Source organism: Triticum urartu, chromosome 7 (assembly GCF_003073215.2).
Source record: "Triticum urartu cultivar G1812 chromosome 7, Tu2.1, whole genome shotgun sequence".
Taxonomy (NCBI): domain Eukaryota; kingdom Viridiplantae; phylum Streptophyta; class Magnoliopsida; order Poales; family Poaceae; genus Triticum; species Triticum urartu.
In genome coordinates, this window is record NC_053028.1 from 440294925 (window position 1) to 440304171 (window position 9247).

General features: G+C 47.4%; 2 protein-coding genes across 3 annotated transcripts; both read right to left on the reverse strand.

The window, feature by feature from the left end:
• Nucleotides 1-1645: 1645 nt before the first annotated feature.
• LOC125521941 (L-type lectin-domain containing receptor kinase IX.1-like) lies at nucleotides 1646-5304 on the reverse strand. Its single transcript, XM_048687010.1, has 2 exons — nucleotides 3701-5304; nucleotides 1646-3614 (listed from the first exon to the last, which is right to left on the reverse strand). The coding sequence occupies exons 1-2, from the start codon at nucleotides 5074-5076 to the stop codon at nucleotides 2909-2911; spliced, it is 2082 nt and encodes a 693-aa protein (XP_048542967.1). The 5' UTR covers nucleotides 5077-5304; the 3' UTR covers nucleotides 1646-2908.
• A 142-nt stretch (nucleotides 5305-5446) lies between these two features.
• Nucleotides 5447-7570, reverse strand: LOC125521943 (protein NONRESPONDING TO OXYLIPINS 2, mitochondrial-like). 2 transcript variants are annotated; one of them, XM_048687011.1, is made up of 3 exons: nucleotides 7406-7570; nucleotides 7199-7320; nucleotides 5447-5726 (listed from the first exon to the last, which is right to left on the reverse strand). In XM_048687011.1, the coding sequence occupies exons 1-3, from the start codon at nucleotides 7525-7527 to the stop codon at nucleotides 5707-5709; spliced, it is 264 nt and encodes an 87-aa protein (XP_048542968.1). In that variant the 5' UTR covers nucleotides 7528-7570; the 3' UTR covers nucleotides 5447-5706. The 2 variants fall into 2 exon arrangements, with proteins under 2 accessions (XP_048542968.1, XP_048542969.1); XM_048687012.1 differs by lacking the exon at nucleotides 5447-5726 and adding an exon at nucleotides 6033-6268.
• Nucleotides 7571-9247: the final 1677 nt, after the last annotated feature.

Genomic DNA, 9247 nt, shown 5'->3' on the forward strand with positions numbered 1-9247 from the left:
CTGGGTCTATCAAATTAACACGGACAAGATCACCTCCACTAGACATCTGACCGAGTTCGTCAACCTTTGGGAGAAGATTTCTACGGTGCACCTAAACCCCGAGATGGATGATTCTATTTCCTGGAAACTCACTCACGATGGCATTTACTCTGCATCTTCAGCCTACAAGGCCCAGTTCCTGGGTTTGGTTGACTCCAACATGCAACAATTGGTGCGGAAGATTTGGGCTCCCCCCAAATGCAAATTCTTTGCTTGGCTCATTATCAATAACAGGATTTGGACGGCCGACAGGCTTCAACCTGGGGTTGGCCTAACTGCGACCGTTGCCCCATATGCAAACAAGTTCAAGAATCCGCGGCCCACCTACTGTTCCAATGCCGCTACACGGTTCGAGTTTGGGGAATGATCAAGTCTTGGCTCAGCTTGGTGGATGTGCACCCTTCTGCTTGATGGCCATCCACTCGGTAAAGGCCTGGTGGAACCTTATTGATTCCAATATGTCGCAATCTAGACGGCCGATGATGTCCTTCCTGATGCTTATCTTGTCGGAAATTTAGAATGAGAGAAACGCACGTGTGTTCAGTAATACCGCGGTGCCGGTAGGGGTTCTTGTTGCTAGAATCAAGGATGTATCCAAGCTATGATGTCTTGCAGGGGCAAAGTATTTGAGTAATGTAGTGCCGCGAGAGTAATGTGTTGTAATTCGGCTTTTTGGCCGAAACCTCTAAACCTTCTTCTTAATCAATGAAAGTGGCAAATCTTTTGCCCAGTTTCAAAAAAAACTAGGAGTTCGACTAAATGTGGCTTAACTCCTCAAAAAAAACTAAAGGTGCTCTAACTCTGTTCCTTTTATGGAAGGAGCAACGCAAGTTGTAAAGGTAAAGGGCAGTGCTAGGAATCAGACTACTGATGTTTAGCATCCTATCAGACTACTAGTACACCGTTAGATTGATACAGCCAGGACCGTGTGATTGAAGAGGTGGGCCTAGGTAGTTGGTTTGCATGTTGCATTAATTGTGATTTGTTTCCCGTCAACCGCTCCCCAGAAATCATGCTAGACCTACATCACTTTAGCAGTAAAATCCACCTTGCCGCTTCATCCGTACACACGTTGAAATGTGCAATAAACTGGGAGAAACTGGTGCGTCTAATGCATGTTGTTGGTCAGTTTTTTGTGACTGGGAAGCACATACTATAATATATAGAAACACGTTCTATCACTTGAATAATTCATTTTTCTTCTATTTCCTAGCAAATTTGCTTCCATATCAACAGGAGATTGTTTCAATCCGGTGAGATTTGTGTCCAGCGCGACCATTTGTTTTGTTTAGATCGACTAGAGGAAATTTTGTTTCGAATGACCATAGAGCTGCCACCAATGCAACAATAAAATGATTCCAACAATACAAATATATGATTCCATCAAACACCTTTTTTACCATTGTTATTATTGGCGTTTAGAAGAAATTATATTGGGACTTTGCTTCCAAAGAATTTGGTATTTGCGTCCAAAGGAATGGGAATTTGCTTCAATTTTTTGTATTTGCGTCCAAAGAAATGGGAATTTGCTTCCTAAAAATTTGGCATTTGCATCCAAAGAAATGGGAATTTGCTTCCAAATAATTTCGAATTTGCATCTAAAAAAAATGAGAATTTGCTTCCATATATACAACAAAAATAATACATGCATGTGACCAGGTTTCGCATCGCCTGGGCACAATGCAGACGCCATACTTCCAAAGATATATATTTTGCTTACTATTTTTCATATATTAGAGAACATATATTTGTTGAAAACATATATTTAAACATGGGAATATGTTTCCGCAATCTAGAATATTTTTCTCGGTTAAACGGAAAATTTGCTTCTATGGTGATCACGAAGCACTGCCCATCTACGGCAGTGACATGATCTGCAAGCATAAATGCAAAGATTGTCACTAGCACCGTGCCCTTGTGGACGTGTTGCATCTTACTACCTTCTTCTGTGCTCCCTGCAATCCGAGACATAATCATGCGATAGAGTTAACAAAATTGGATGAACAAATCCGAGCGATTGAGAAGAACTCTACAATGCTTAAAATAATGAAAATTCCCAATGGAAAAAGAACAATACAAAATATGCTACACGCAATCCATTTTTAAACTTGTGCATCAGTCGGGACTCACATGTGCTTCATCCTCGTGGCCTACTTGTACATGCAATGCTGAGATGCAATGTCGCCCGGTAATCCACCCTCCTATCTCCTGCATGGCGTGAGAGCCTATCCCAGTTGGCCTCGTGTCCAAACCGAGACGGCTCTCAGACGAGGTGGATCAGAGCCTCAGAGGCCAAAACTGCAGGTGGAAAAGGCTCCAATCCTGGCGGAATTAAGCACGACAAGGAGCAAGTGGTGGGTCAGTCCCCGTGCAGCCGCCCGCAAGATGGGGCAGCGACGAGGTGGAACGGAGGCTGCAGATGTGTGGGTCAGAAACTCGTGCTGGGTGATAGAGGAGAAGCGGCGACGGGCATGGCGAGCTTAGCGATGTGCACAGCTGGACAGGAGGGAGGTTTAGGGAGTTAATTAAGGGAGAGAATAAAGGGCATGGGCCAGAAAATTGGGTGGTTAATATCAGGCTTGATTTTCGGGCATCTCTCAGCCGTGAGATCAAATACAAATCGACGTTGTCCGACGAGTCTGTTGAATGATTCTCATCAGACTTCTGTAGAGAAGTGTTTCCCAAAGGTAAAACACACATCGTCGTTTATATGATACTACAACTCAAGAAGTCATGCTCATGAGCATTTGATGCGAGCACATCGGTCATGCTGGACACTTCAGTTCACGATCACAATGAAGCCCTGAAGAACGGAGACATTTCTGTTCAGACCCGCCACAAAGAGATCTCGACATGGACCTGCCGGTACTCATGCCCTGGGTGTCACCATTGGCGCTGGCCCCGTGTAGCCGCTCGTCGTCGACGACCGCGTCACGGTGGACGTCGACAACCCTGAAGACGACGACTGCCCGTCCCACGGTGCCATCGGGGGCGCGTACGTGGGCACGGGCATCTTGGCCGGCAGCACGGGCAGCTGCTTGGCATCCTTGGACACCAGCGTGGTCATGGCCGTTCTGATGGACGGCCGCGCGCTCGGGTCCGGGTGAGCGCACCAGAGCCCCACGACCATCACACGCTCCACCTCCACTTCGTCGTAGTGGCCGTTCAGCCGCTCGTCGACCGCCTCAAGAACGGCTCCCTGGCCGTACAGGTCCCAGACCCATTCGGTCAGCCGGGAGACGCCCTGCTTGTTAGCGGATGTGCTTATCGGCCTCTTCCCGCACGCCACCTCCAGCAGGACCACGCCAAAGCTGTACACGTCCGACTCGGAGCTGGCGCGGCCTGTAATCAGGCACTGGGGGTCCACGTAGCCCGGCGTACCGGAAACTATGGTCATCGTCTGCATCCCGACGGAGTGGTCGATGAGCCTCGCGAGCCCGAAGTCGCCCAGCTTGGCGCCGAAGGACTCGTCCAGCATCACGTTGCTGGGCTTGATGTCCCGGTGCACCACGCATTGCTCCCATTCCTCGTGGAGGTAGAGCAGTGCAGAGCCAAGCTCGAGGACTATCTTCATCCTGTTGCAATGATCATCCATTCATGAGCTCCAAGAGATGCCAAACTCACGTTAAGATGAATGAACGCCGTGCAACAAAGATGTTACCTCATCGCCCATGTCAAGAAGGTACCCTTGCCGTGGAGATGGATGTCGAGGCTACGGTTGGGCATGAGCTCGTAAACCAGCAGGAGCTCATCGTGGTTGTGGCACCAGCCAACAAGCTGCACCAGATTCCGGTGGCGCAGCCGGCTGATGACATTGATCTCCGACGTGTACTCCTTTCTCCCTTGCATGGATGACTCATTGGAGAATCGCTTTATGGCCACGGGGAGGCCAAGCTCTCTCAGGTGGCCTCTGTACACCGCACCGAAGCCACCTTGCCCGAGCTTCTCCTCCGCTGCAAAGTTCCGTGTCGCGTTGGTGAGTTGCCGATACGGGAACCTCCTTGGCCCCGTCCCGAACTCTATCTCCATGATCACCTCGCCTTCCGAGTCCATATCCTCCTCCTTTGCCTCCCTCTTCTTCTTGTTCTGACGGCGACGTAGCAAGAAGGCTGACATGGAGAAGAACACCACGAGGAACAGCGATGCCCCAGCAACGGCTCCTGCTATGACTCCGGAACTGGAAGTTCTCGAGGAGGGTGGTGGTAGTACCGGCGGTGCTACTACTGTTGCCGTCTTGCCCTCCAGCGATGAGTTGAAGTGCCAAGAAAGCAATTGATGCAGCTCAACGGATTTGCCCGTCGACGCCGAGAAGCCAACCGCAACCAGCTCCGGCAATGCACTCTTGAGATCAACCTTGGAGCTAAGGCTGTAATTCTGGCCATGACCATCACCAAGCCATAGTGTGACAGACATGATACTTGAAACGTTGTCATACTGGATTGCGGCAGTCATGTTTCCAGTGAGGCTGAAGTTTGGCAGGGGCAATGTTTTCACCGATTTTAACGAGTTGATGTCAATGCCAACGTGGTCCACAGTGGGATCTGATACCTCGGTCTCATTGGAGGTGTCGAATTCCACCGCCACGAACCGGTTGTCGCCTGCCGCCACACCACCATCTTTTTGGTTCGTGAGACCGAGGTTGTAGTAACCTGCAGACCCAGTCGGTAAGCTCGACGGGTAGCTGGCAAGGAAGAAGGCCATGCCAGCCCCCCTGCTGCTGTTGGACTTGGGGTTGATGATGAAGGAGAAGCTGGTGGTGAAGCTAGCCACCTCGCCTGTGTGCCCATCCCACAGCAACATTGGCTGGGTACTGTACGACGCCCGCCCCTGGCTCTTACGGACGTCCCAGTTGTTGCCGCTAATGTCGATGTGCCCGACACTGAAGGAAGCGTTACCTTCGATCTTGATGGCCTTCTGGTCCTCCGAGCGGAAGGTTGGGTAGTCGAAGGACAAGGATCCAGCAAGAGGAGGCAGGCAGCAAGCGAAGGAGAAGAAGATGAAGAGAGCACATGTGGCTGTTCCTGTGATCTTGGCCATCGCCGATGCCGGAGCACACTACTGGAAATTGGCAAATGGCAGAACTGGAAGCTAGCACGTAAAGATAAGGGAATGTATCAACTCACTTCTTAAGTAGTACCGCGTCCTTCCTTCTCCAACTGGGAAAATTTGGACGGACTATTGATTCGATGTGAGGGCACAGGTAAGCCGGCAAAGGAACAGGTAATTATGTAGGACAAACATAAGCCAGCCAAATAGAAAATAATAAACCTGCCGTAGTCTGCTAACTTAACTAATCATAATCACTGAATAATAATGGCAAGCCAGCAGAAAAAAATAACTGGTCTGTCAGCATGAGATTTTTATTTTTAGGAAAACAACAAAGAGTGAGGTGAACGTGTGATCAGGATGAAGGAGAAACTTCAACTTTTGTCTTCATGAAGAACGAAACTCATGTTCAGATTAGGCACAAGACCAACAGTTGATACAGAGAAAAGGACATTTCAACCACCAGAACCCTACTAGTTAAAGAACGCACCCGAACACCGAGTCACCAAACAAAGTTCAGTATCTCTGTAGCCATGGACTCGCCAAGCCGAGCATCTAGCATATAAATAAGATCCATCCTGAGTGCTGTTCCTAGTAGGATGCCCACCTCTTCAGCCTTCGTCACCGAGGAAGAGCAAAGTCTAATGCGTTGTATCAAAACAAAACAACAAAGCTCAATGAGAAGAGAAGAAGAAAAAGAGATGTCTCCTTACTGAATATCAGAAACCAACCAATAAAGAACATAAATAAACAAAAGGAATTGTAAACATGATCACCACCGTAGGATTTTGACCTGGACTTTTTCAATTTGTAGGCGTTTTTGTCTTGTAGGAATGGCACACATAAGATGAATTTAAAGACCCAGCCAATATACACGCAAGGCTGGAAAACGACAAACCCCGTAATACCACCCAGTGTTAAGATTCAAGGTGTCCACAAAACGAACATTACGTTAAGGAACTGCGGTAACTCTGTTATTGCATAGAGTGAAATTAAACAATAGTTGTGAACGAGTCACCAACAGATTAGATCTGCAACTTTTTCAACAAAATTTGATTAATGCACACTGACATATCCTATTCTTCAGAGAAGAAAGAAAATATCTTGAAAATGACACAGGAGCAAGTGATCCATGCTCTTCAACATTACGCTCCTAGCCAATGTCAGATGCGCTTGATCAAACCTACCAGGATGGTTACCAAAACAGAAATGAGAATGTTGAAAATGTAAGTAAACAACAAGCATGCAATTGATGCATTATATACTAAAAGTTACTCCCTCTATTCTTTTTTAAATGATGTAATAACATACTTTCAGTTTTGACAGTTCTGAGACACACTTTTGTTCATCATTACACAGCATACACATTGGTATAAATTATAAGATTACGAATAACTTTAAGAAGCTAGTGATATAATTTTCATATAGCAAAACTGGATAGCTGTAAATATTCCGAGGGTGAATTTTGGAAAGTGACTCCTCGGATTAGAAAACAGCATTAAAGAAGAAGAAAAATGAGCCCAATAATTCTGCAACCTTGTCTTCTCCAACATACAATGAAAAGCTGTACATATCTCGTTAAAACCCTTATGCAAGAAGAAGCACAATTAGACAATAAACAGCTATACATATCCAGCTAAAGGCAACAGACCGAGCAATTGATCATTTGCTCTTACTTGCTAACAAACAATGGTGCTTAGCTTGCCAAGTACAAAAGCATAACATACATAGGCAGAGAGACAGAAATATTCACATCTAATTTATAATTTACCATGGACAAGCCTGACAATGCTCTCCAAGGCCCACTGGAATCCATAGAGGAGAGCCATACATAAACTGATAAAACCAACAGCTTCACGACACATTCACACCAATGTAATGAACTAATGATATATCTTATGCGCACAAGCTAACAAAAATTGGGCAGAAATATCATATCCTAGAATATATCACATCTTAGCTGACTGGTCTCTCAGGAAACAAACCATTGCAATTCCAGCATTAGATAGTAGAAAATCATCATCACAAGCAGAGCCAATCAAACTAGCACGACTAGGCATTCAGTTATAACAGAAACGAAACGAACTGGATGCATGCAGGGGGTGGACTTCACCTTGGGAGAGGCAGCTCCAGCAGGAGGAGTCGGCGGCGATGCACGACCGTAGCCGCGCGCCAGCCACCGCGCTGTGGAGCGGCATCAGCGACTCCGCGCCCGCCAGCATCTTCACCGTGGACCTGAGAGAAGGAGCAGCAGGATTGAAAACCTCTGGAGCGAGTTTAGTGGTGGGACGACACAAGGGTTGGGGATTTCAGGAATGACCTGCGGAGGCGAGGAGCGGCAACGGGAGACCTCGTTGCCGGGAACGGGCTCGCGATCCGGGACTTGGACCGGAGCGCAGCCGACCTGGCCGCGGCGGCGGCGGAGCGGCAGAAAGACGCCATCGTGTGGTCGTTTCCTGCGATGGAGGAAAGCGGAAAAATGTGCGAGGAAATGGTGTGTGGGCTACTAATAGTTAAGCCGGGCCGGGCAGGGCCTTGAGTGGACTTCGAGAAGGCTATAATGGCCCAAACACTGATGGTGCAACGGCCTTTTTTTTTTTGTTGAAGATATTAGGCCTCATCCGTCTTTTTTTTTTTTTCTCCCAGCACGGAACGGAATATTGAGCATATAGACTGAAAAAAAACAGAATATTAAGTATCGTATTGTGCGTTTCTTTCTCTAGTGCCATGGACTGTAAAAAGAATGGGGGCTGAAGATTCTGAAAAAAAGCTAGAGATAGGTCCTATTCTTTTTTTTTCTTTGCAGGGAAACATGAGAGCTTTATTCAAACAAAAGAGCTCCTGCGATCATCCGCCAAAAGGCTCATGACCAGGAACGAGGGTTCTGAGTCCAACCAACTCTCAGTCACCGTAAGCGAGCAGGCACGCTTCGCACTTAGGTGCGCCGGGAGATTAGTTGTCCTACTTACATGTGAATAGTAAAATAATCAAACGACAAGGTAAGCTCTCCAATCTCTAGCAAAATAGGAGCCACAATCGAGCAAGTGTTGTGGCGATCGTTCTAGAGATTCACAATCTTCAGACGGTCCGTCTCCATAATCACATGTGAGTAGCCCCTAAGACTTGCGAATAGGACTCCCTCTCGTAGTGACAAGGACTCGGCGACGAGCGGGTCGGTAATTCCAACCTGCGGCTTGCACCATGCTGCTAGAAGGGCAGTCGAAGAGCGGGCAACACCCCCGCCCCTGCCACTCCTGAATCTGAGTTGATGGCGCCATCAGTATTGATCTTGACAAAGCCAAGTTCGGGCGGTCTCCGCCCATGACCTGGAAGGATGGATGCATCGACACATGGAATTTCCAGGACTGCGAGATCCTCCCGAATACGGCGAACAGACTACTCCGGATCGGTGTGCTCCTTCTCATGTGTCCACTGGTTACGCGAGGTCCAAATTGCCTACATTACTGAAATAATCTTTGTGCGTACCTGATCCATGAAGCGTTCATCACAACGAATATCTCTTGACCAAGTACTGGGATGCAACCTTGGTAGGCGGAAATCAAACCAAGATTGGGCCTCATCCCAGAAACGTCTAGCATACGAGCATGACACCAACGCATGCATCAAATCTTCCTCTTTTGCCAGGCATACATTACATATGCTTAGAGGTTTAATATGTTTGTGCTTTAGGGTAGCTTCATCAGGGAGAATTCCATGGATTACTCTCGATCAAAAAACTCTCACCTTTGGCACAACTTTGAGCTTCCAAAGTGATGTCCACATTTGTTGATCTGTCTTTGAGGCGTCGGTAGCCTTCCCTTCCTCTAGAGCAACACGCTCCTTATGATTCACAAGAGCACGGTATGCCGATTTGACAGAGTAAACACCGGATGTTTCAAAAGCCCAAGCAAAATAATCCTCTCCCCCGCCATTGCGCAATGGTATATTTAGGATAGCCTCTGCATTTGGTGCTAGGAAAGTGTTACGGATTAGATCGTCCTTCCACCTCCAATTAATATCATCAATTAACTCCTGCACGAACTGAATCGGAGAATTGGTCGGTCTAATCATAGGGGACATGCATATTGTACCTGGGATCCACCTGTCATTCCAAACAGAGATAGAGCTGCCATCCCCAACATGCATAATCAAACCAGCTCGA

Excerpts from the sequence above, each read along its gene's own strand:
- LOC125521943 (XM_048687011.1), bottom strand. The coding sequence starts at position 7,527 with ATGGCGTCTTTCTGCCGCTCCGCCGCCGCCGCGGCCAGGTCGGCTGCG. Across the intron at positions 7,321-7,405 it reads GCCGCTCCTCGCCTCCGCAG|GTCCACGGTGAAGATGCTGG; the intron begins GTCATTCCTGAA and ends TCCTTCTCTCAG. Across the intron at positions 5,727-7,198 it reads CTGGAGCTGCCTCTCCCAAG|ACTTTGCTCTTCCTCGGTGA; the intron begins GTGAAGTCCACC and ends ACAACGCATTAG.
- LOC125521941 (XM_048687010.1), bottom strand. The coding sequence starts at position 5,076 with ATGGCCAAGATCACAGGAACAGCCACATGTGCTCTCTTCATCTTCTTC. Across the intron at positions 3,615-3,700 it reads TTCTTGACATGGGCGATGAG|GATGAAGATAGTCCTCGAGC; the intron begins GTAACATCTTTG and ends TCATTGCAACAG.